The 26239-nt window shown below is 53.7% G+C and overlaps 1 protein-coding gene across 1 annotated transcript in view; it reads left to right on the top strand.

Moving 5' to 3' along the window:
- Positions 1 to 469: 469 nt before the first annotated feature.
- TSNARE1 (t-SNARE domain containing 1) overlaps positions 470 to 26239 on the top strand; it is an 84028-nt gene continuing 58258 nt past the window's right edge. The window contains 1 exon segment of the mRNA XM_029222596.1: positions 470 to 709. Coding sequence (XP_029078429.1) covers positions 697 to 709 — 13 coding nt within the window. The 5' untranslated portion in view covers positions 470 to 696.

A 26239-nucleotide genomic window follows, 5' to 3' on the forward strand; every position in this document is an offset into this window, starting at 1 on the left:
CACGTTTCCCCCAGTGACACTGCCCCATACAGGTGACAGGGTAGCGGTGCGCCACCCTGCCCCTCCCATGCCTGCTCTCCAGCCGGCTCCCACATCACCGCTTTGAACACGCCCAGAGAAGGTGTCACTGCTCAACATCACACAGCAACACAGGGATAGGTTTGGTGTTGAAAGAGAGTAGGCTCTGTGGGGACACAGAGTGAACACTAGGCCCCCGTGAGTGCAGCTTGTGAGCTCACTGACTTGTCATCACTCCCCGAGGCCACACCACATGCAGGGTGCCCTGCTGAGTGCCGAGATGCAAATTCAACCACATGGGCCTGCCCTCAAGAGGCCTGTTGCACGGTGGGCAGGTCACAAGCCTAAAAGGGTGGTTGTCATGCCCGGATGTGGTTGTACGGGCTAGGGGTGGTGCCAGCAGCAGTGTGGAGGAAGCAGGGGCTTGTTTCCTCTCTGATGAGAGGGTACAGCTGGGGCGGAGGCTCCACCACGCAGCTGCTCCCTGTCCGCAGCTTGGGACCCACCCCTTTGCTCCCCAAATGGCTGCTCTCCTTGGGAGACCGTGCCCGCATTCCAGGCTGGAACAAGAGAAGGCAGAGGGCTAGCTGGCTACATCGGTCCCTTCTGGGTCTGAAGACTCACCGAGTCCTCTGCTGTCTTCCTCCGGGCCAGCACTACCTTGCTGCCTTGAACAAAATGAGTTCTGTTGGTAAGGGACAAAGGGGGACTGGGCCGCAGGGATGACCTGCTCACGGGATTTGATGGAGGAGGGTCTGTGGTGAGTGAGGGAGGGCTGCCACGTGCTGGGTCGGGGTGTGGGGGGGGCAGAGTGGAAGTGTAAACACCTTCTTCCCCTGGACGGTGCTGGGTGGGCTGATTTCCCAGAGAAGCTGACCTGGGAGCCGGTCTCCAGGGGACAGACAGGAAGGGTGGGGGAGGGGAACATGCTGCAGACCCCAGGTTGACAGTGTTTGACCCAGGGATCTGGTACTACCACGCAGAAGCCCAGGTGGCTACCCCTGTTTCAGCGAGCGTTTCTGGGGTCGGCTTTGGTGGGCGCTACATGGAGGCTTCTTCTGAAGACCCCGCGGGCACAGCGAGGATGCAGTGCAGCGGACAGATGCCCCGTGGGGGCTGCGGCAGCTTCTTCCCTCCGCTCTTCCTCTGGGGGTCTCTTGGCCATCCCCTTGACCCTCACCTGTCCGGGTCCTGATGGAGGGGACAGTCTCTCCTGCTTCTCCGAGGGGCGGTAGGCGCCCTCGCCCCAGACTAGGGAGGAGGCAGCAGGTACTGAGCACCCGCCCCGGGCGGCCCTGCTTGCGCTAGACCACCCCGTCCGCAGCCCCGGGGGCACCCGCTCGGTCCGCTGGGTAGGCGGGAAGCACACTCTGCAGGTGGTCGTCCTGGAGGAGGTGTACTTCGCTTTCCCCTCCTTTCCTCCACACCCACGCCCGCTGAGGGTGGGGCGTGGCCGGAGCACCCTCAGACCCCGCTCTTTGGAGACCCGTCCCCTGAGGGCCCTCCGCGGAAAGGCTTTGGGGTGTGGTGACGATCCCGTCTACTTCCCCGCAGGCACGGACCAAGGCGTGGGGTCCGCAGGGCACGGCCCCTCCCGGCAGTGCTCAGTGGCCGCCCTAGACCCGGGCGCTGGCCCTTGTGCCCTCCGGACCCGAGTCCGGGGCCCGCACGGCCACTGCGCCGCCGCGGCTCGGCCTCTCAGACCCGTGAGATCCGGTCGGGCCTCTGCGGCGAGGACCGCGCACTCCGCGTCTGTCACCCCCGTTCCACAGATGGGGGTACTGAGGATCGGGGATGCGAGTGAGCCGGCCACCTACAGGCCCGGTAAGGCGGCGGGAACGGCTCGGCCCAGCCGGCGCGCCCTCGGTGGCCCTCGAGGACCGCGGCCCTGGGTAGCCGCGGGGGGCTCCCGCCGGGGGCAGGCTTTCTGGCCCCTCCGGCCGCCGTCCCAGGCCGTTTCCGCCGCCCGCGCGGGGCGCTCTGGGACTTGTAGTCCCAGGGCTCACGCCGTCCTCAGCCCGTCCGCGGCTCGGCGGCCATTGGCTGGCGCGAGGCGTCGGGGCCGACGGGGCGGAAGGGGGGCGGCCTTGAGGCCCTCGCCGGCGCGAGAGAGGCCGTCACGTGATGTTTGGGTGCCGGCTCCGCCCCCCCGTACCGCCCCTCCCTCCGAGAAAGCACGGAACGCGCCCGCGAGCCACCGAGGCCCAGGTGAGGCAGCGGCGTGCGGTGGTGCCGGGCCGGCGGGGGCGGGCCGGCGGGGGGAGGCTGGCTTGGCTGGGAGGGGGCGAGGCCGGAGGCGGGGGCGGCGGAGGCCGGGGCTGGGAGGGGCGCGCGGGGCCCGGGGTGGTCGGGGGCGGGGTGGGGCGGGGCCCGCGCGGCGGGAGGGCCTCCGGGAGGGGCGGGACCGCCATGGGAGGGGCGGGGCCTAGGGGCAGGGTCGTGGGAGGGGCAGGGTCTCGGGGGCGGAGCGCTTGCACCGAGGCCCGGGTGCACACCTGTTGGGCGCCAGGGACGCTGCTCATCACCAACGAGCGTGAGGCAGCCCTTGAGGGAGAGCCGGACACGATGTGCCTCCCCTCCGCTCCTTTCTGCCTTTCCTCTACGTTTGGCTTAAAACGTGCCTCTGGGGCACGGAGGGTAGGGGCCCTCCCGCCCGTCCAGCTTCCAGGTGCCTCTGATCTGTGCTGCCCCCACGGAAGCCCTCCAGGGGCTTCCTGTTGGGAGACTCACGTTTCACTCCTCCTTTGCCCTCTGGGTTCTTCGTGCGCCGTCCAGTGTGGCGGACACTAGCCAGCGCGGCGCAGGCATGGAACACTGCGGTCATGGCAGAAAATTCTTTGGGTCGAGCTGCTGGACTAGACGGGCCTGCTGCCATTGCAGCCACACCTGGCCTCTTCCTCACCCACCCTCTTCCTGCCCTTGTCTTAGTTCCTGGTGGGATGGCAGCTCACCATCTTTACGGCAGGTCACAGCCCACTTTGCTGACCGCCCTCTCCTACCAGTACCCTGGTTCAGGTCCTTTCTCTTTTCCTTCTCAGCACTTCATGTTTTGTCACTGTCGCTTGTTTGCTTGTTTTCCGCTTTATCTTGGGTCCCCAGGAGGCAGGGATTGGGACTGTTCCTCACTATAGCCCCAGGGTGGACAGAGTGTCAGGGTGAGGTCCAGGTGAAGTTTGTCAGTATTGGAGTGCCTCAGCCTATTAAAATGGTACTTCTGAGTGATCAGCCTCATATGTTGTAGGTCCTCGGTAGAAACCCGGTGCAGCGTGCCCAGGACAGTGCAGGAGCCCAGTTGTGACTGCAGTAGCTGTGGGAGAGTGGCAGTCTGAGAAGGCTTCCTGGAGGAGGTGGAGCTTCCTGGGCCACCTGCACATTTCTCTCCTCCTTTGATTGCTGTGACTGTATCCAGGCTACCTTCTCCGGGCGCTCCTCTGCAGGGCCCTGAGTTGGGCACCTAGACACGGGCACTGCCATCTAGGGGTTTGGGGGCTCATGGGCAGATAGGAGTCCTTAAGTTCCCTCCTGCAAGGTGAAGGTCGGGACCCTGTTCCTGCCTACTGCTCCAGCCACATCTTCTACCACTTGCTTTGTGTGCCCTGCCAGTGCACAAGCCCTTGTTTCCTGCACAGCCCATGTCTTTTCTCATGTCTGTGCCTTCCACTTGGAATGCCTTGTACTCCGGTTCTCTTTGGACGCTTTCCTGTCCCCTTCCTCCCCTGGGTCGGTTCACCCACGTTTATGACCACGGCTCACAGCACACAGCACCCTTCTGTGTTACTGAGAGTTTCGTTGCTCTCTGACTAGTGTTTGGACTAGTGTTTGGGAGAAACAAACTGTTGGCCAAGGCTTAGATTTTTTTTTAATGCGCACAGGCATATCTGTGGCTGTTGGGTTTGTTTTGATTGTGTTATTTGCTACAAATGGAATTTAACCTGGGTGGCTCAGTCCAGCCGTCATTCTTTCTGTTCTTTGAATTGTGATCTGTGCCATGTCTGTAATGACGGACTTGCTGGGCTGTGAAGGTAGGCCGCCTCTCGGATTCCTCTGTTTTCTGCCAGAACGTTCAGCACCGCCTGGCTGCTAAGTGTTTGCTGGATCCCTGAATGGAGGAGTGGGTGACATGAGACTAAAGTGAAGGGGGAATGAACAGCGGCAGACCCGAGGGAGGCAGGTGAGGCCTGGATTTGGTGCTGGTCCCAGGAGGGCCAGCCTGTGCCGTGCTGAGAGTCACTTGAAGAGCAGTCGAGACAGGGCTGTGGGGAGCAGGGACCAGGGGGTCTGAGGTCTGGGGTCTGGGCCGGACCACACGAGGGGCCTGTGGCTAGAGGTGTGCGCCCCCTCCCAGCCCGCAGAGTCCAGGCTCTTGGCCCCTGGGCTCAGTATCGTGTGGCTGGGTCCACGATGGTGGTAGCAGTGCCGTGGACCTTTCCCTGGCGTGATTGCTGGCTGGGGAGAGCGGGGTCTTCCTGGGAACCGGCACTGCAGGCTGCACACAGTCCCAGCAGCCCTGCACTCCCGCCTCCAGGAGAGGGCAGCCCGCCCTGAGGTGGACGCAGGAGAGCAGGCCAGGCAGTCGTGCTGACCCTGTGAGCCCCCATCTCGGAGCTCCCAGTGGATAAAGTTTTATTGTTTTCTTTATGTGGGTTGATGGAAGACTATCATTTTCTGCCTCTTGATGTCCCCCGAGGGAAGGATGGGGACCCAGCCCTGACTGCGTCAGCATCCTGGTACGAACAGTGAGGTCCTGCGGACACAGCGTGGCTGAGTCTCAGCTGTGGGCTCCTGAGCCACGTTCCTCATTAGCACGTCCCCGCCTTTCTGATCCCGCAGCCACTGGGAGGTGGTGGCATCCGTGCCATCGCAGAGACACAGGCGCTGAAGCTCTGGGAGGGGCTGTGGAGTCGGGGTGCCCGGGAGGCTGGTGCAGCTGCTCCTCTTCTGAGCAGCCCTCCGGCTCCAGAGACTGCTCTCTGGGCTGTGTTTGAGGTGGGTTAGCGGGAACCCGGGAGAACTGACCATCCTCACCTTCTTTGTATCATCATCATGATAGTCAGCACCGTTTATGGACCTAGCACCTGCTATGCTAGGTTCCTCATATTCCTAAGATCAGGACACTTCCCGGGCTGAGTAACTTACCCGGAGCCACAGGCGCGTAAGTGAGCGGCCAGGATTTGCCTCCAGCACTCTGGCTCCAGAGCCCGCTCACCGCTCTGCTGCCCGGCCCGCCCACCGCTCTGCTGCCCGGCCCGCCCAGCCTTCCTGCTCTGCTGCTTCCTGGGAGGACCAGATTGGAAGATGCCACCACCCCAGAGGATGCTTTTTGAGTTGGAGAACGTCTTTGGTAGTGGTGATGACTATACTAATAAAGACTTAATCCTGACTTTTCCTCCGTATTGAACTGATGTTCTAAAGGAGTGTCTGGCACGGGTCGAGGGCATCAGGGAGTACAGCTCTGGAAGTGTGGTATCTCTCGTTGCGGCGGGCGGGGTGGTGGTCGTGGCTGGGCTGGAACTTGGAATTCTTGTTCCCAGTGCGGCCGGGTGAAAGGGGGTTACAGTGAGCCCACCGTTGGCCATGGCTCCTCTCTGGGACCTGTGGAAAGGAGTCAGGTCCTTAGGGCTTTGGGACCAGGTGCCATGCTCAGGCACCTGTCTGTCCACGTCTGTCCTACTGTTGCCCGAGCCAGACCCTGGATGTGGTCGCGGGGTCACAGGCTGCGCCTGCACCAACTAGGAAGCTGGATGTTAGGGGTGTGGGGTGGTGGGGAAGGAGGGCGGTGGGATGTTGTCTGGGGAAAATGGGGGGCAGGCACCCCGGGGGATGGCAGGGGCATCAGAGCTCTGTTCAGGGAGTCGGCGCCAGACAGAGCCGGCCGGGGCAGCCCCCTCGCCTTCCGCCCCAGACACCTCTGGCTGGCTGCCCTCCACCGGGAGCCATGATCTGTTCCTGCCAAGTATTCGGAAAGGGACACAGTTTTACACCGGCAGCCCGGAATCAACCTCTCCCACGTGAACTCGGCACAACAGCCCCCTTCCCGGGCCTGGCTGCCCTCTCAGCACAGGCTTTCGGTGGCGGTGCCAGCGAGGAGCTGGATCCCTGCCTTGGGTCTGCCCTCCTTCCCCACTACGGCCTCACCCACAGCCAGGGTGCTAATGAGCCTGGGCAGGTGGGAGGCGGGCCTGGGCTTGGGAGGTGAGTCGGTTCTGTGTCTTCCGGGTCCAGGGTCAGGAAAGCCTTCAGTCGCGGGGCGGACGTTCTGGCTGGGCCGCAGCCTCCAGCCTGGACCCCGTAATCCCCTCTCAGTGTCCTGGCTCTTCTGGCCCGGGGGCCTCTCTGGCCTGTTTCCCCGGCTGACGTGTCTCAGGGTGCCCATCTGCAGCATCAGGCCGCCTCCGCACTTGGCCTTTGCAGCTCTCACAGTGTGACCTGAATGTCTCCCCAGCCTCTGGTCAACCTGCTGGGCCGATTTCTCGGCTGCCCAAGCCTGCCCTCTGGGGTCAGCTTGGCTGCCCCTCTGGCTGGAATGGCTGGGCGCCAGCGCCCCCGGGGACGTCCTCCGACCGGTCAAGGCTCAGGTCTGCGCTGTCGTGTGGAAGCCTGGCCCGTCCTCGGGGGCCTGGCACAGGGCAGGGGAGGGGCTGCAGACTGATGGAAAGCCTTGCGTGGCTGCTTCCTCGCTTCCTTGTGGTCATTTGTTTGGTGTCGGGCTCCCCATATACTCTCCAGGGCCAGGACCCTGTCTGTCTCTGTGGCCCCAGCACAGGAAGAGCACACAGTAGGTGCTCGATAAATGCTCATGTAAGCACAAACTAGCTATTGGAAAGGGGTATTTCTCAGCTATTTCAGCTGGTTTCTGGGCATCTGCTGTGCCAGGGGCCACCTGCATCTAAGGTGGGCCAGCCGTGAGCAGGTGCTTCACATGTGTGTCGTGGCTCCTCGGAGCAGAAGGGAGACGGCAGCTTGCAGAGGGTGGGTTATAGCTTGCAGGGGGCGGAGCTGTGTGGGGATGAGTCTTCCAGGGCCCTGCAGGTGGGTGGCACGTGGAACATGCTGTAGGGACCCTGAGGAGCGGGGCCGCAGCTCCGAGTGGAGGATGTGGTAGTTTTAGTGCCACTGGTCAGAGCAGGGAAGCGGGGCAGTCATTTCCTCTTAGACCTCACGAGGTGATGCCTGTTTTCCCAAGGCCACGAAGTGCAGAGCAGGCTGGGCGTAGGACCCGGCGTGTCCAGCCCTAGAACCTGGGCTTTCCCACTCTGCCCCACAGCGTTACCGACCCGGGTTGTGGAGAGCTGCTGGACCAGTGGCTTGAGGGGGTCCCCGGAACTGGAGGGGCTCTAGTCACCCCAGCTGGCAGCATCCTCTTCCTTTAGCCAGAGCAGCTCTGATCTCATCCATTTCACCTGGGCCTTCTGAGGATGATTGTGTTTGAAGGAAGGATTCTGTCGCTGGGGAAAGCTCTAAAGCTGGTTCAGCCCTCATTCTACACCTGGGGAGGCAGGGGCCAGAGCCGCCTGCTGCTGTGGGGTGCAGCCTTGCCCTGCCTCTTCCGTCTGACAGCGTGTGCCGCTGCCCACCTGCAGGAGGGGCTGGAGGCCCGTGGAGGGGGGCCCCACAAGCAGCAGGCGGGGTTCTGTCTTATGGGCCAGGAGGGCCAGCTGGGCAGGAGTGAAGTCAGGCAGCAGGTGCAGGCACGGATGTGATTGGATGGACAGAAGTCTTAATGGTGTAGGGTAGGTCTTGCTGCGGTAACAAGTATCCCCCAGGTGCCAGCAGCTTAAAACCACAGAGTCAGCTTTGTGCCTTGGGAAGGACACCCTTCCTCGCTGGGCTTCCCCTTTTCCTTGAAGGATTGCCCTGTGCTCAGAGAGAGGTCGAGCCCTGTGGGGTCACCTCTGTTGTGGCCCCCATGTCCCAGGAGGCAGGCACTCGGGAAGCAGATCAGGCTGGATATGTCCTCTGCTCTGGCCACTTGGTGACCTCGGGCATGGAGATTGACAGCCCAGTGTCTTTTGTTTTTTTAATTATTAAACTTTATATTTTGAGACATTGTGTGTTCACATGTACAACTGTAAGAACTGATTCTGAGCCTTCCTGTGTACCTTTACCCAGTTTCCCTAAAGGCAGCATCTCACAGAGCTGTAGCACCATGTCACACCCAGGATACCAACAATGGATGCAGTCAAAATTCAGGCTGTTGCTGTCACGTGGTTGTACTTTTGTAGCCACACCCACCTCCCTGCTACCTTCACCCTCCTGAACTGGGAAGCCCCAGTCTGTCCTCCTTTTTTCTTATGTCATTTAAAGAATGTTATACAAATAGAATCGTACAGTATGTAGCCCTTGGGGACTGGCTCTTTTCATATGGTGTAATTCCCTGGAGATTTCTCAGGGTTGTCACATGTACCTGTAGTTTGTTTGTTTTGATCACCAAGTCCTGTTCCATTGTGTGAATGGACCACGGTTTAACTGTTCCAGTACTCTTGCACTTTTTGAATAGTGTATATGGTTCAAAAGTAGAAACATATGAGGAAGCATACAGTAGAAAGTTAAAAGTCTCCCCATCCCAGCCGCCCCGGCCCTTGTCTCCACATGTGACCCTGCTCTTGGTCTCTTATCTATCCTTCCAGATACGTAAGGATGCGATTATCTACCAAATACAAATCTACACTTTGATATTCTTCCTTTTTCTGTCACAAGTCATGTTATAAATTTCTTTCCACCTTGGTTTTAATTTTTTCCCCCACTAACCAAAACGTCCTGGAGGTCTTCCTATATTAGTACAGAGAGCTTCTCTTTTTCTCGTTGACAACTGCAGAATATTTCGAGTATGGGTATGTCAGAATCGATTTAATGTAGTCTTTTGTTGATAGAAATTTAGATTATTTTCAGTCTTTGCCTATTACAGAATGAATGACCTCTTCGTATGTCATTTGATGCATGTATGTAGGATGTATGCTCTGAGTGCAGGTGCTGGGTCAGAAGACTCAGACTTTCCTCATGAGGACACACCCTGCCAGCCCCCCTCCAAAGGGGAGGCACTGGTCCACATACCCATGGAAAGCTGTCGGCACCCGTCCCCCAGCTGCTTGCATGCTGAGTATGATCAGGCTTCAGAGCGGGGACACATCTGCATTTCCTTTATGATGAATGAGTTTGGTATCTTTTTATGTATCAAAGAGCCATTTGTGTTTTAGTTGTGAGCTTTCTGTTCCTTGACATTGTCCATGTTTTAAAAACTGCGTTGTTGATTTTTCCCTGTAGATTATGGAGATGAGTTCTTTGAATGTCAGACGAATTCAGGGCATTTGCTGCTGCCTTTTGTTGTCCTTACTGTTTTGCCATGTAGCAGCTTTCCTGTAGTCAGATCCGTCAACTTTCACATGTGGTGTTTGGATTTTGAGTCGTAGTTAACGAATGCTTCTTTTCTTCAAGTTTAAAAAGAAGTCCTGTGTTTTCTTCGTGTTTTCGTTGATTTCCTGTGTTTTCTTCTCATTTACGTTGATTTCCTTTTAAAGTTTTTATTCATTTGTCTTTTATCCTGGTGTATGGTGTGAGGTACGAGCCTGACCTTAATTTTTTCCCAGATGGTCTACTAGTAGTCCTGTCCGAGTTATTAAAGAATCCGTTTCTTCCCCCACCGGTTTTAGGTTCTAGCTTAGTCATGCCCTAAACTGCCATTTGTATTTAAATTTTAAAATAATGTATTTATCCTGATAACAGCCCTTCACGTGAGACCTACCCCCTTCGCAGATTAAGTGCACAGTACAAGTACCGCGTGCTGTTGACCAGGTGCGGTGTTGCCCACACACGCTCTGGAGCCACATCATACTGCTTCCCCATGCTAATTAGCAGCTCTGCATGTCCCCTGCCCCAGCACCTGGCATCCACCCTTCCACTCGGTAGTTCTCTGAACTGGACTATTTTATAGATCCCTCGTATAGGCGGAGTCACGCAGTGTCTGTACTTCAGTGACTGGCTTATTTCACCTTGCATAATGTCCTCAAGGTCCATCCGTGTTGTCACACACTGCAGAATTGCCTTTTTAAAGGCTGAATGGTACCCATTATATGGATACGCTACATCTCCTCTACCCATTCATCTGCAGACAGATGCTTCGGTTGTTTCCATATCTTGGCTGTTGTGAATAACACTGCAGTGAACATGGGGCGCAGAGTATCTTGGAGGTCCTGATTTTAATTCTTTGGAATAAATGCTCAGACGTGGTATTGCTGGATCATATGGTAGTTCTGTTTTTAATTTTTGAGGAAGTCTCCTACTGTTTTCCGTAGCGGCTGTGCCATTTCATGTTCCCACTGTCAGTGTACAGGGTTCCAGTTTCTCCACATCCTTGCCAGCGCTTATTCTCTCTTTCTCTCTCTTCTTTTTTTTTTTGATAATAGCCATTCTGACAGGTGTGAGGTGACATCTTATTGTGGTTTCGATTTGCATCTCTCTGATGATTACTTACGTTGAACATCTTTTCATGTGCCTCTTGGCCATGGGTCTGTCTTTTTTGGAAACATGTCTATTCAAGTCCTTAGCCCGTTTTATAATTGGGTAATATATTAGTTTTCTTAAACTATTGAATTGTAGGAGTTCCTTATATGATTTGGAGATTAACCCCTTATAAGATGCACACAGTCGTATACTTAGCATGGTTCATCTTAACGATGTTACAGTTTTTTTGACGTTTCATGGTGCGAAAGTGATACACATTCAGTAGAAACCATGATTCGAATTTTGAATTTTGATCTTTGTGGTGTGGATACTCTTGTGATGTGGGCTGGATGCTCTTGTGATGCTGGGCAGTGGCAACCACAGCTCCCCATCAGCCCCGAGGTCACGAGGGTGAACAGCCGGTGCCCAGACAGCTATTCTGTCTTCAATTTCAGTACAGTGTTCAATCAATTACATGAGATAGTCCACACTTTAGTATAAAATAGGCTTTGTGCTAGATGGTTTTGCACACTTGTAGGCTAATGTGAGTGTTCTGAGCACGTTTCAGGAAGGCCAGGCTGAGCTGTGACCTTCGGTAAGTTCAGTGTTTTAAATGCATTTTCGACTTACCTTCAGTTTACCATGGGTTTATCAGGGTGCAGCCCCACTGTGAGGCGAGGAAGGTCTTCCACTCCGTAGGTGCCTTTTCACTCGATGATTACTTCCTTTGCTTTGCAGCAGCTTTCTAGTTTGATGTAGTCCCACTTAGCTGTTTTTTGTTTCTGTTACTTTGTGCTTTTGGCATCATATCCATGAAATCACTGCCAAAACCAGTGCTGTGAACCTTTCCCCCTGTGCTTTCTTCTAGGAGTTTTACAGTTTGGGTCTTCTGTTTTAAGTCCTTAATTGATTTTGAGTTGACTTGTGTGCGTGGTGTAAGATAGGGTCCAAGTTCATTCTCTTGCAGGTTCAGCTTCAGTTTCCTGGCATCATTTGTTGCGGAGACTGTCCTCTCCCCGCTCTGTGTTCTTGGCACCCTTGGCAGATCCAGTGACTGTGTGTCGATTTATTTCTGGGCTCTCTATTCTGTGCCATTGGTCTGTGTGCTCGTCTTATGCCAGTAGCATACTGTTTCAGTGACTGTCACTTTGTAGTATATGTTGAAATCAGGATGGGTGATGCGTCCAACTTTGTCGTTCTTTCTCAAGATTGATTACGTTTGTTTGCCTGTAAGCTGTTCCATTGTCCATGTGTACAGTTGTAACCTCTATTTTAATTTTTTTTTTTTTGGCGGTACGCGGGCCTCTCACTGTTGTGGCCTCTCCCGTTGCGGAGCACAGGCTCCGGACGTGCAGGCTCAGTGGCCATGGCTCACGGGACCAGCCGCTCCGCGGCATGTGGGATCTTCCCGGACCGGGGCACGAGCCCGTGTCCCCTGCATCGGCAGGCAGACTCTCAACCACTGCGCCACCAGGGAAGCCCATCTATTTTAATTTTTAAGGCCTTATACTGTGTTTCGGTATATCAAAGAACTCATTGCTCTTTTGTCATAATTTTGTTGCCTATTCTAGATTATCTTTACATATGAACTTTGAATTAGCTTGTCTATTCTTTACTCAGTCCCCCCCACCAAACACACACATACACACACTAGCATCCCTAAAACCTGATTGGTTTTGGGTTGGAATTATGTTACATGTACAAACTAACTTAGGGAGAGCGACATCTTTATGACATTGAATCTTCCTTCTTAAGAGTGTGCTGTAGGGCTTCCCTGGTGGCTCAGTGGTTAAGAATCTGCCTGCCAATGAAGGGGACACGGGTTCGAGCCTTGGTCGGGGAAGATCCCACATGCCGTGGAGCAGCTAAGCCCGTGTGCCACAATTACTGAGCCCACGTGCCACAACTACTGAAGCCCGTGTGCCTAGAGCCCGTGCTCTGCAACAAGAGAAGCCACCGCAGTGAGAAGCCTGCACACCGCAGTGAAGAGTAGCCCCCGCTCACCGCAACTAGAGAAAGCCTGCTCACAGCAACGAAGACCCAATGCAGCCAAAAATAAATACATAAATAAGTAAAAAAAATTATTTAAAAAAAAAAAAAGAATGTGCTGTACTTTCCCAATTGCTTAGGTCTCTTTTTCTGTAATGTTTACAAGTTTATTTGCAGGAATTTTATCCTTTTAAATGTGATGGTTAGGAGTCTTTTCTTCTGTATTATCCTGTGTTTGTATACACATGTATGAATACTCTTGATTTCTTCATGTGAGTTTGCCCCATGCTACCTTGCTGAATTCTGTGTTTTTAATTGGGTTGGCCAAAATGTTCATTCAGGATTTTCTGTAAGATGTTACGAAAGCCCGAACAAACGTTTTGGCCAACCCAATAGTTAATTACCCTGCGTTCTCCAGGTATCCGATTGTAGCAGCGGCAAATGGTGATATTTAACCTTCCCCTTTCCAGTTTTTATGTCCCAGGTTCCTTCTGTTACGTAACTGCGTGGACTCATCCTTCAGTGTCTCCGAGGAGCTGGTGGAGGCCACCTCTCTTGAGCGCCCCTGGTGTTTCCCCGTGGGGCAGATGTGGATTTGGAATGAGATACATGCCTTCCACGTGTCAAGGAAGAGCCTGTCCTGCCCATTTAACGGAGGGTCTCATTTATAGAAATCAAGAATTATTGTCGAATTTTGTCAGTTTCTTTAAAAAAAATCATCTGTGGGATGATCATATGACTTTTCTCCTTAGATACAGTAATCTGATGGATCACACTAATGGGAGTTGCTAACAGCGAGACATTCTTGAGTTCCGAGAATGCCCTTCGCTTGGTCTGATGTGGGATTCCTTTAAGGTACTGCTGGCTACTTTGTGCTGTTTAATTTAGCATCTGTATTGCTCTTCATAAGTAGGCTTGGTCTGTCATTTCGTTCTTGGTGTGCACTTTCTTCTAGGTTTTGATAGCAGGGTCGCATCTGCTTCATAAAAGTAAACGTTTTCTTTCTGATGCATTTCTAGAGTAGTTTAATAGCGTTGAAATACCTGGTCTTTAAAGTGTTGGTAGACTTTGTGAAACTATTGAGACCCGGTGCTCTTCTGTTAGTTTTGTTTCTGTTTTGAGGAAGAAAATCCTGTAAATTTTTTCTTTCTCTTTTGGGGGTCAGTTTTAGAAATTATATTTTCCTAGAAAATTATCAGTTTCGTCCAGGTTGTCAGATTTATTCATGTAGACTTGAGTATAATTATCTTTCACTCTTCTCTTAATTTTCTTGGTTTCTATGATTATTTCCATCTTATTCCTGTTTTTTCTTGGTTGGATTGGCTAGTTGTTTCCATTTTATGATTTTTCTTTCTCTTCAAAGAGTCACCTTTTGGGTATTTTAAAAAATTCATTGTCCTTTTTTCTCCTGCTTCTTAATGCATCCCTTTTTGCTTATAGTTAAGAATTCCATTTGCTTTCTCTCAGTTTATCTTATCATCCTTTTCCCTAGGTGTTTAGATGCTTGATTAACGTGTTTCTGTTCTTTTCAAAAAAGTGTTTAATGTTTAAAGGCTGTTCCTTCAGTTCTGATAGTATGTGTTTTCCTTATCAGTGCTGTCTGGAAGTGCTATAATTTTGGTTTGTAGTCTCGTTTTTGGTCCAAGAGCTGTTGAGGAGCAAGTCTTAAAAGCATCTTTTGATTTCTTGGTTTTGTTGTTATTCTGGTTTTAATTGCATTTTTTTTTTCTTTTGCGGTACGCGGGCCTCTCACTGTTGTGGCCTCTCCCGTTGTGGAGCACAGGCTCCGGACGCGCAGGCCCAGCGGCCACGGCTCACGGGCCCAGCCGCTCCGCGGCATGTGGGATCTTCCTGGACCGGGGCATGAACTCGTGTCCCCTGCATTGGCAGGCGGACTCTCAACCACTGCGCCACCAGGGAAGCCCTTAATTGCATGTTGATCAGAGAATGTTGACTATTCTCTTTCGAACTTTTTGGGTTTTATGTGGTTTTTCTTGTGGTTCTAACACGGAGTCAGTTTTCACCATTGTTCCACAGGCACTTGAAAAGGAGATCTGTTCTCTCTTTTGGGTGAACAGCAGTTGACGTGTGTGTCAGTCAGTTTCACCACCTGATCGTGTCGTGGGTCACATAGGTCATAGTTTTTGTCTGCCTGCTCTGTCGTGGACTGAGAGAAGGGAACTGCAGTTCTGCCGTAGGTCTGTTTCTGCCCCTTCCTCCTGTGTCTCCTGTGACTGCTGGCGGCTGTGGTACAACTATCATTTTTATTCGGAATTGCGTCCTTTGTTTCGTCTCCACGCGGCCTGACTTCGGGATCATGGTGCGCTGCCCTCTCTCTTGGTTTGCCTGGCGCACCTTCTCCATCCTGCCCATCACCTCCTGCGTTCCTTCGTGGGTGTCTGTCTCTTCCATAAGCATGAGGTTGGATTTGCTTTGTGATCCAATCTGAGCATCTTTTTTTCTTTGACTAGAGAAGTTAAACTCAGTGCCGTTAACTGACGGCCAGCCGGCTGTCTCTGGGCCCATTGTTCTCAGCACTGCGGACAGCTCCTAGGGCGGGGCCTCCATCCCCGCAGCCCATCCTGCCAACCAACACCTCCTCCCTGCAGGCCTTGGGGCAGGGCTGGAGGCCCAGGGCTGCCCTCGGGTCTGAGCCACTGGCCTGCCCTGGCATCAATACCAGCGGGTTGGTGGGCAGTCAGGGGAGGGGCTGCAGGGTGTTACTGTGGGTTTGGGGGTGAGGGCAAGCTCTCCTTTCCCCAGGGGCCCCTCCAGCTGGGTCTGCACTTTCAGGTCCGGGGCAAAGAGCGTGGGCTTTGGGGGTCCAGCCCACGCCTCCTGCCTGTCACTCTGGGCAGTGACACTTGTGGCTTACCTCTGCCACCTGTAGAAAGGGGGACCCCGCATCTTCCTGCCGCCACCCCGTCTCCTGCAGGAGGGGTCTTGCCCTCCTCATTAAAGCGGCAGACAACAAGCTGTCCAGCAGCCCCTGCCTCCTTGGCATCACTTCATGCTGTCCTCTGCGAGGGAGGAGGTGGCGATGACCTGGGGGGGGTGGGGCCGGTGGCTCATAGGAGGACAGGGCTGCTGCTGAGGGTTGGCCTGGCGATGCTGCCACTGGGGGGGGGGGCGGTACCGAGGGGTGGGGATGGCAGTGGAGGTTTTCCAGTGGCCAGGGTGGTGTGGTGACACTGTCTGGTCACGCTGCTCCTGGCGGGGTGGTGTGATGTGATGGTGAGACTGGGATGCAGCTGCACCCCGGACACTCATGTAGTGACGTTGGCTCAGAAGAAGGCCCAGATCTCAGCACACTAGGCCCCCTGTCTCCCCGCTCCCTCTGCACGGGGCTTCCCCACGGGGCCCCCGGTGTTCGGCACCGGCTGCCCTCCGTAGCGGTAGTCAGTATGCGCCTGTCTCTGCCTGGGTGAGGGTGAGGGTGGGCGAGGCAGGGAGAAGGAGCTCTGGGTGTGGGGGTCATGAAGCCTGTGCCCTGAGGATTGAGGTTTCAGGTTTGTGCCTACCCCCTTTCCCCGCGACCGCTGGGCTCGGCAGTGCCCTGAGCCAGCCTGTTCTTAGGACATGGCAGGCGTGTGGCAGCCCCTCCGCCCTGTGGCTCCCCACGAAGGGCCGGGGGAGAGTCCTGGGGCTTCTGCTGTCTCGTCGGATGACCGTGGCCATCCTTGCCTCGCTGGCCCCTGTTGGGAGAGCTGGACTGTGAGCCCGGTGTGGCCTGAGCTGCAGCCTGCTGCTGCTGCCGCTCTGGCGGGGCCGTGGCCATGTGGGGTGGGGACAGCATTGGCTTTGCCCAGAGACAGACCTGGGTCTGGTTCCCACCTTGGCCTCGGATCAGCTGGGCTTCCTGGGCAAGTTCCTCACCTCTCTGAGCCTCAGTTTCCTGTCCATGGAGTGTGACAGCGAAGGTTCCTTCCCCACAGTTGAGCGGTGACCACGGGCTGTGAGTCCAGGGCCCTCTGGGTAGCCTGTCCCTGGAGAGCCGGGCTGCCTGCTGAAGTGGGCTGGCTCCCCGCCTGCGTGGGCCGCGCCCGGGAGGACGGGGCCTCCAGCTCTGGCTTCAGGCCGTGATCCTTCTCCACCCCACGGCCCGGGAGTCTTGGGGTCTGAAGGGGAGCGTGGGTCCTGGCCGTGTGCAGCTGTGCTGCGGGCCCCGCCCTCGTGACTCAGGTGCAGTCTTCTTGCTCCTTGGCTGCCACCATCCTGGGAGGGGGCCTGGCTGCCGGGCAGGCAGCAGGGTGGTGGGCAGAGCTAGGCCCTGAAGCCGGGCCTCCCGTGGCCTTTACGGGGAGGAGCGTGGGGGTGGGGTAGGGGTGGTGTGGCAGGTGGGATGGGAGAAGGGCATGAGTGGCTGGCATCCCAACCGCCCTTTGGTGCTGTCAGCAATCCTGCTTCTCCGTGGCCATTCTGGGCATCATTCTCGGGGTGCCTGGGGCGCCTGGCTGACGCTCTGTTTGACGAGGAGTCCAAGTTGCTATAGCAACACTCCACCGCATGCCACTGCAGCCCCTGGCCCCTCCTCTGCCTTTGCGCACACAGGCACCCGTGCGAGGGGCCCTTGGGGTCTGGCCCAGGTGCGTGCGTGGGGAGAGGCGGCCCGAGCCAGGCTCTGTGCCTCAGGGTCCCCTTTTGGGGTGGTGGCGCATGGCTAGCACATGGATGGAGCGCCGAACATGCCTGGTGCTTTTGAAGCGCTTACGTGTCTTAACTCATTGACTCCCCAGCCACTGGAGAAGTAGGTCTGTGGCAGCTGTCTCCTTGTTGCCGGTGCAGGGAGGCAGGAGGCTGCATTCTCATCCATGGTCTCTTAGCTGGGAGGTGAGGGGCCAGGGTATCCCAGGGTGCGGGCTGGTGTGTGGCCAGGGTCAGGGGTCACCATGTGCCCTGGCCCGACCCAACTGCGACCGAGTCAGGGGTCAGGCTGGGTCCCTCCTGGGCTAGGCTCTGGCCGGGGATGAAGTCTCCTCAGTGCACTGGTTGGGTCTTCAGCCTTCACCAAGGTGCGTAAGTTAACTGAATGGTCCTAAACCAAATGGGGTGTGTCCACCTGCCGAGGCTGGCCGGGCAGGACGTGGATGCGTCGGTCACTCCCGGCCGTGTGCTCTGCAGGTGTGGGCTGTCTCAGGTGGTTTCCCCGGGCAGCTCCCAGGGCACCAGGTGGCCCGTGTGGGTTGTTGGCGTGCCGTGGGTCCATCAGCCAGCAAACTACCTGAGGACCTGCTGTGCACTGGTCCACCCCGGGGACCATGGCCAAAATGCAGTCCTGGCCTGGTGGAGTGCCACCGCTGGCCTGTGCGTCCAGCCCATCAGCGCTAGCATGTTTGCTTGCTGGGTTAAGTGACCACATGTATTTTTCCTGATTGTAAAAGTGACGTGTATGCCTGGCCAAGAGCTTCGGGGGCCCCTGGCTCACACCCCGAGCACGCCCTGGGTCCCGAGTGCAGTGTATCTGCCCGCAGCCTCCGGTGACCCGCCACCAGCCACCGCGCTCTGAGCAGCTTTGTAATCGCCGTGGGATGTGATTCACACACCGTACAGCTCACCCGTTACAGAGTACAGTTTAGTGATTTTTAACCCATTTGCGATGTTGTGCAACCATTACCAAGGTCTAATTCCAGAACTTTTCCACACCTGCACAGGAACCCCGTACCCATGGCGGTCACTCCCCATTCCCACTTCTGATTCCCCCTGGCAGCCCGGGCCACGTCCTGTCTCTGTGGATTTGTGTGTTCTGACGTCTCACGTGGACGGGGTCTGGCACCGCGTGTTCCTCTGTGGTGGCTGCCTCCCCACCTCACCGTGTTTTCAAGGCCCTGGTGATGCGTTTCCTTCCAGTCTTTGGTCCGTGCACGTGTGCCGTGGGTCCGGGATGTGCTCCCTGGAGGTTCCTCGTGCCTCTTCCCACTGTCGCATGAACGCAATCACCGGGGGCGGGGGCATTGGGGGGCCTCTGTTCTGGCTTCTCGTGCTCGACACGAGGATTCTGCGAGCCCTGCGTGTGTAGCTCACATCAGCAGTCTGAGCGGATGGAGGGTCCCGGCGTGTCCCCTTTCCTGTTGGTGTGCGTCTGGGCTACTTTCAGGGTGGGTGATGATGACCAGGTGCCCAGGAGTGGGGTGACCCTGGCGGAGGTAGATGTGTCTTTATAAGAATCTGCTGAGCAGTTCTCCTGAGTGGCGGTTCCTCCGTCCCCGTGGCCAGGACATGCACTCCTCAGGGTAACTGTGTGTCTTGTGTTTGTAGCATCATTTTTCACCTTGGCGTCATGTGTGAGCATTTTCCGCCCATGACTGAATATATACTTTTAGCACTATTTAAGGTCGCTTCATCACACCCTGTTTAGACGCCTAACGGGATGCATTTAATTGTTTATTGCTGCTATTTTGGTTGTTCTAGCTTTCTGGTTTTTATTTTGTAATGTTTCTGGCTTCCGAGTGCTTCCTGTCTGGCTCCCGGAGCAGAGCTCTTGGGGTGCAGGGTGTGGTGCCTTCTGCAGATCGGTTTGCAGGGGCCGGTGCTGCCGTGCCTCTGCACCCCCCAGGGCCACCAGCCCCGATCCCTCCGCAGTGGACCCCGGCTGCTTGGGGGTGCGCTCTCGGGTGGGGGACCACTCCTGCTGTGCTGTGATGTTGGGTTTCGTCTTCTCACTGAGCCCGGCGCCTCCCTGGGGTCAGGGGACTGGGTGTGTGGCTCTGCCAGGCGCTGGGCCCCCGCACGTTCCTTCCTGCGTGGGTTTGTCTAGCTGAAGAGTCGGATGCAGGGGGGTGAGCCGTGGGGACTTTCTTCGCAGGGTTCCCCCCCCCCCCGAGGGCAGGGCATCGAGGTGGGGCTGGGTCCCTCCCTCCGCTGCTTGGCCTCTCCCTGCCCCACTGGTTCTGTCTGAATCTCAGTGTCTCTCCCCCATTTCAAATGGTTTTCATTTGCGAGAACCCTCCAGGGGCCTGAAATTCATGGATTTCCCACTTCTAAAGTGATGTGCTTGGAAGCCAAAGTCCCCAGTGAATGAACTTTAGGTTTAATTTCCCTGAGTTTTGTAACTAACATCCCGAGAAGACCCGCTCCTTCGCACATTCAGAGGAGGCCAAGGGGGCTCTTTCTTTTTCATCACGTGGGGTTGTGTTCCTCCCTCCTTTCCCATCTATGTCGAGGCCTCCCTCTGTCTCACATTCTTGCGTCTCTGTCCTTGCCAGGAGGGGTCTCGGTCCCTGCTGGGCTCCGACAGCCACGGGCTCAGGCCAGGTTCTTGGGCTCTGGAGCCCCGGCCCAGCAGGTAGCTGGTGGGTCCCTGGCGTGGTTCTCTGCCAGGCCTGTCCTCGGCTCTGCCTAGCCTCCCCTTGCCCAGCCTGTGGTCAGGAGCCTGGGTCCGGGCACATCCTGGCATGGTCGGGGGGTCATCTCCTCTGAGCCGGGGTCAGTGCTCCTCTGCGGTGTGGTGGTCTTGGGGTCCCCCACTCTTGGGGCTCCCCACCTCTCACAACCCCGGCTCCCGCAGTGGCCTGGGGCAGGTCCTGGGGGTTGTGGCCGACGGATGGTGCAGGCAGGAGGCCTGAGGCCGCCCTGGGCCTCCTTCCTGGGGATGGCCGGGCTGACATGTCTTCAGTGCCTGTGTCCTGGTTTCTCAGGCAAGCTGGGGGTGAGGCGTTGGGGCAGAATCAGGCTGTCACAGCCTCCCTCGTGGGTGGGGTGTTTGTCCCCTCTCCCGTGTGTGTGAACTCCGCTGGGACAGGCATTGGCTCGCAGGGCCTTTAAGACCGCCCAGCTGTCCTTTGAAGGTGCCTGCGCCTGGCCTGAGCCAGCTCCCGTGGCCCTGGGTCTGCGCCCTGCGGCTCCTTCAAAGACCAGATGGTTTTCTTCCCCAGGGAGTTGTGCTCAGCTCCCAGCCTGGTCCGCGTGTCCCCTGCCCAGTCCTGGGGGCCTGCCCTACCCCCACCTTTTTTCTGGGGGGAGACACACGCAGAGGCGCCCCAGAGAGCTTGGGGTCTCAGCAGACTGGCGAGGCAGGGGAGTGCTGGGGCATTGCTGCAGTCGGGATGGGGAGGTGGCCTGGAGGAGCAGAGGAAGGATCCAGAAGCAGGTGCAGGGCTTGGCTAGGACCCGGAAGAGGCCACATGGCCTTGGTGAGCATGTGTCCCTTTGACCCCCGGGTGCTGGGGCAGGAAACAGCAAGGACGGACGGGAGCATTGGTTCTGGGGCCTTTTGCACACACAGCTCCCTTACCCCTGCACCCCTTGGGGGGCCGGTGCTGTGGTCGGGTGCAGTCGTGGAGGAGGAGACCGGGTGAGGGGAGCTTCCACGAGGCAGTGGTCACGTGTGCCAGTCTCTTCGTTCACAGCATCTGATTTTGAGTCCTACTTAGGAAACTTGCCCTGCGTACAGGTTGAAGAGGAGCTCTTCTTTTCTCAGATACTTTGTTTTATCCTTTACTTGGATAGCCGTGATCCCTTTAGCATATGTTCTTTTATTGTGTTAGGCATGAACCACTTTTTTTCCCACGTGGATAGCCAGATGTCCCAGCACCATTTATTAAAAAGTTCTCCTTTGATTTGAGGTGCTGCATTTATTTTATCCTAAACATCCATACATATGCGGCTCTAATTTTAGACTTACTTTCTTATTCCATTGGTTTGTTTGTGTTTTCCTGCCTGGTCTTAATTATAGAGACTTTCTAGCATTTGTTGTGATAGCTTTGTTGAGATATAACTCACGTACCCTACAGTTCACCCTTCTGACACGTACGGTCCAGTGGTTTTCAGTATCTACGCAGAGTTGTACATCCATCACCGCCATCAAAGCCCAGGACGTCTCATCACCCTAGATGAAGCCCCACACCCATTAGCAGTCACTCCCCTGCCCCCCCCACCCCACCCAAGCCTCTAGTAGCCACCTGCCTGTGTCCTGTTTCCGTGGACCTGCCTGTCCTGGGCATTTCACAGACGTGGGATCGTGCGCGTGTGACCTCCGTGTCCGGCTCCTCAGTGCAGCGTTTTCAGGATTCATCTGTGTCGCAGCAGCGTCAGCACTTCTTTCTCTGGGATTTTTAAGTCTGGCGGAAGCAGTGCTTTTTACCTGCTTGTTTGTGTAGCGTTTTCTTACATGAACTCCCTCGGCCTGTCTGGCTCTATAAAGATGCTGGTTGGTATTTTTATTGGGGTGGAAGAAGGGATGTTTTTGTGAATAGGGTCATCCTGTTCAAGGACAAGGATGGCTTTCCATGCGATCCTCTTGGCCTTCCATCTTCTGGAGTGTTTTAAAGCTTCCGCTCAGAGGTATTTCCCATTTCACGTTAGCTTCATTCCTTGATGTGTTACTCTGGTGACGGGTTTTCCTTACGATTCTGTCCTCTAACTGGGTGTGTGTATGTGAAGACGGTTGCTTTCTGTATGTGAGTTTTATGTTCTGCTGCTTTGCCCAAGTCTTTACTTCTTGGAATTTGAACCTTGTCTCAGGGTTTCCCAGTCACCGTCATGCCGTTGGCATTGGTCCCACTTCTGTTGCTCACGTCCCGTTGGTCTCGCCTGTTGACCTGTGTTGCCGACGCCTCCGGAGCAGTGCTGGGTGGTGCTGCGCACGCAGGGAACCTCTGCCCTCTCCTGCATCTCTGGGAATTGCTTCCAGTGCTTTCCCTTTAAACAGATGCTTGTTTTAGGATTAAAGGGTGTTTACCATTTTAAGAAAGATTTTTGATTGTTTTCATCAGGAGTTTTGTTGATGCGTCTGTTTTTGGCACCTGTGGAGAAACTCATAAGCCTTTCCCTTCGGTCTGTTAACGTGGTGTCACGTTAATGTGCCCCACATTCCTAGAAAAATAAATCAGGTTTGAATTTTGTTTCTTAGTATCTTATTTAGTGTTTTGGCATCAATATTCATAGCCAGTACTGGTTCGTAACTTTCCCATTTTTTGGACTGCGTTCATCAGGTTTCCGTATCAATGTTGTACATGTTTCATAAAAGAATCAGGAGGTTCTCCTGCATTGTCAACACACTGGAATAATTTATGGAGCTCGGGAAATATGTGGCTTTGGAAATGTGGTGGAATCATCCCCCCTCCCCCCAACCCCCCACAAAACCATCTGGTCCTGGTATTTTCTGTTGGGTGGTTTTTATGATAACTTTCTATTTCTTTTATCCAAATTTGTCTGTTAGAGCTCTCTGTCTCCAGTGGGTAGCTTTTTTTTTTTTTTGGTGAACTTCGTTTTCCTAAGATATTGTCCATCTTGTCCATGTTTTACGATTTATTCGTATAGAGATTTGAAAGTAGAGCCTTAATGATTCCTTAACATTTTTGTTTCAGTGATTTGCCTTCTTTTTCATTTCTTATATTGTGTATTTGTGGCTTCTTCCCTCTTTTCCTAAGTTAGCTATTAGTTGTCTTTTTTGTTAGTGCTTTTTAGAAAACAGGATTTTGATTTATAAATTAGGTCTATTGTTTTTCTGTTTTATACCTCATTAATATTATTAATTTTTATATATATTGTTATATATATATGTTATATATAAATATATGTTATATATAAATATATAAACATATATATTAAAAAAATATATATATATTTTTTTGCTCTTTTCCAACCTTTTGAGCTAAGAATGAAGTCCATTTGTTTCCTTTTTTTTTTTCATGAAATGTTAAGGGTTATGACTTTTCGTCTGATCACTGCTTTAAATGTGTTTTGTTGGTTTTCACATGTAGTGTTTTCACTTTTTTTTTAAAGAAATTTCTTCATTTTAGTGGGTATTTTTTCCTTTTTCTCCAAGACTTGTCTAATTATTTTTGAAGTGGGAGGAACTTCTTGGTTTTAGAAGCTATGTCGGACATGTGTGCGAGTTACTGCCAGTGAAGTGTGTTACAGCTGATTCTGTAGCTGTGCAGTCTTGGTGCCCAGCCCACGAACACGGCGTGGCCCCTCATTTGTTTTATGTTTCCTTTACTTTCTTTTCATAATTTTTTTTATTTTAGTTTTCAGTACACAGATCTTGCATCTTTCTTAAATTTATTAAAAAAAAACTCTAGTAGAATTTTCATTTTATTTTGAACTTAAAACCCTTGGACATAGTAATTCTAGTTTTAAAGAAAAGTTACCAGATTAACAGAAAGCCTACCTTTCCACCAGATTTCCCATGTGTTACCGTTTCCCCGTATTTGCTTCATCTCCTTCCCTCTTCATGTTCGTGTGAACGTCGTGTGTTCTTCTGAACCGCTCGGCGAGCTGCAGATGTGATGCTCCTCGATCCCCAAATACGTGATCTCTTACGTAACTGCAGGGCGGTTATCAAAATCAGGACATTAACCAGCCAGTACTCTAGCCTAAGGGTCTTACTGGTGTTCACGGGACAGACCTTGTGAGGGATCCCAGTAACTCGTCTTAGCAAAATGAAATCCAGGATTGTGTGTTGGTTTTGGGGAGTGACGTCCCTTTAGCCTCCTTGAACCTGGACGGTTAGTTCCTCTGTCTTTGTTTCCCGAAACTGACATTGGTGAAGATTGCAGGTCAGTTGTTTTGCAGGCTTTCGCTCAGCTGGGTGTGTCTGATGTCTCCACAATTGTTTGTTCTTGGCAGGAGGACCTGGAAGGCGCTGCCGTGCCCTCCTCAGCGCGTGTGGCAGCAGGAGGCACATGACGTCTGATATGTCCCCGATGGTGTGATGTAGGTCCTTGGGTTAAGGTGACTAGTCTGCCAGGTTTCTCCTCTACAAGGTTATTCTTTTTCCATTTTTAATTAGTAAGTTTCTTGGGGAAGATACTTTGAGACTATGTGAATATCCTGTTACTCATGGGACTTTCACCCACCAGCTCTAAGGTCCACTGGACATTCTTGCCTGAATCAATTATGGTCACAATGTTGCTAATTCCATCATTCCTTCCCCAGTTGTCAGTATATGCTCTAAGAAAGAGCTTTTTCCTTTTTTTCACTTGTTTATTTGTTTATAACCATGTGGACTCATGGATTTCTGTTTTACTTCTTTATTATAAGGCTATAATAAATAAAAGTTATCTTTTATTACCATTGTCTATTTTTTAAAAATTAATTATTTTTTGGCTGCATCAGGTCTTCGTTGCTGCGTGCGGGCTTTTCTCTAGTTGCAGCGAGGAGGGGCTATTCTTTGTTGCAGTGCGTGGGCTTCTCATTGCGGTGGCTTCTCTTGTTGCGGAGCATGGGCTCTAGGCCCATGGGCTTCAGTAGCTGTGGCACATAGGCTCAGTAGTTGTGGCTTGCAGGCTCTAGAGCACAGGCTCAGTAGTTGTGGCACACGGGCTTAGTTGCTCCATGGCATGTGGGATCTTCCCAGACTAGGGCTCGAACCCATATCTGCTGCATTGGCAGGCGGATCCTTTTTTTTTTTTTTTTAATTTATTTATTTATTGGATGCATTGGGTTTTCATTGCTGTGTGTGGGCTTTCTTTTAGCTGTGGCGAGCAGGGGCTACTCTTTGTTGTGGTGCGCAGGCTCCTCATTGTGGTAGCTTCTCTTGTTGTGAGCACTGGCTCTAGGCACGCGGGCTTCAGTAGCTGTGGCTTGTGGGCTCTAGAGCGCAGGCTCAGTAATTGTGGCGCACGGGCTTAGTTGCTCCACGGCATGTGAGATCTTCCCGGACCAGGGCTCGAACCCGTGTCCCCTGCATTGGCAGGCGGATTCTTAATGACTGCGCCACCAGGGAAGTTCCGCTATTGTCTATTTTCATGCTCAGGTTGTCCCAGATTTGGCCAGTGGAAGCCTTTCAGGCTGGTTCCTGTGTCCTTTGGGGACAGCCCCACCTTGCCTCGAGCACTTCCGTACTCTTTTGTGTAACAGAATATTCTAGGCTTATCTTTTACTTTCTCTGCCCAGTCCTGGAATCAACCATTTCTCCAAGCAGTCTTAATTCCTTTTTGCGAAGAATGGTACTTTGTAACCAAAATCTGCGTGCTGGGCGTGTCCGTTGCTCTGGGGCGTTACCCCGTCTTAGGGGACAAGGCTGGGAAGAAGATGAACATCACACTCACAGCTGTGTGAACGACTGGTCCTTGTGCGGCTCTGTGTACCCACGCACATCTCTCTCTGCACCATCTGTGTGCAGTGCAGATTGCATTCACACGCCACCTGCCAGCTCCAGTGGGCAGGGTGGGTGCTGGCAGAGTACCAGGCAGGTGCAGGAGTTGCTCTTTTCTTCCTCCCCAGCTGTGGGACCACAGTGGGACCGCAGTACCCGGGGCAGAGAGTACTGGGGAGGGCGGGTGGGACGACTGCAGCCACGGGGCGGAGTGTTGGGGGGCTTGTCCTAGACCCCGTCTGTCTCTGTGACTTGGGTGAGTCGGTTTCCCTCCCTGAGTTCAGTTTCTCTTCTTAAAAATTGGGGTTTGACCCACAGCCAGCATCATTCTCAATGGTGAAAAACTGAAACCATTTCCGCTAAGATCAGGAACAAGACAAGGTTGCCCACTCTCAATGCTATCATTCAACATAGTTTTGGAAGTTATAGCCACAGCAGTCAGAGAAGAAAAAGAAAGAAAAGGGATACAAATCAGAAAAGAAGTAAAACTGTCATTGTTTGAGATGACACAATACTATACGTAGAGAATCCTAAAGATGCTACCAGAAAACTACTAGAGCTAATCAATGAATTTGGTAAAGTAGCAGGATATGAAATTAATGCACAGAAATCTCTTGCATTCCTATACACTAATGATGAAAAATCTGAAAGAGAAATTAAGGAAACACTCCAATTTACCATTGCAACAAAAAGAATAAAATACCTAGGAATAAACTTTGCTAAGGAGACAAAAGACCTGTATGCAGAAAACTATAA

Source organism: Monodon monoceros, unplaced genomic scaffold (genome assembly GCF_005190385.1).
Source record: "Monodon monoceros isolate NGI ecotype Baffin Bay Population unplaced genomic scaffold, NGI_Narwhal_1 Super_Scaffold_14, whole genome shotgun sequence".
NCBI classification, from domain to species: Eukaryota; Metazoa; Chordata; class Mammalia; order Artiodactyla; family Monodontidae; genus Monodon; species Monodon monoceros.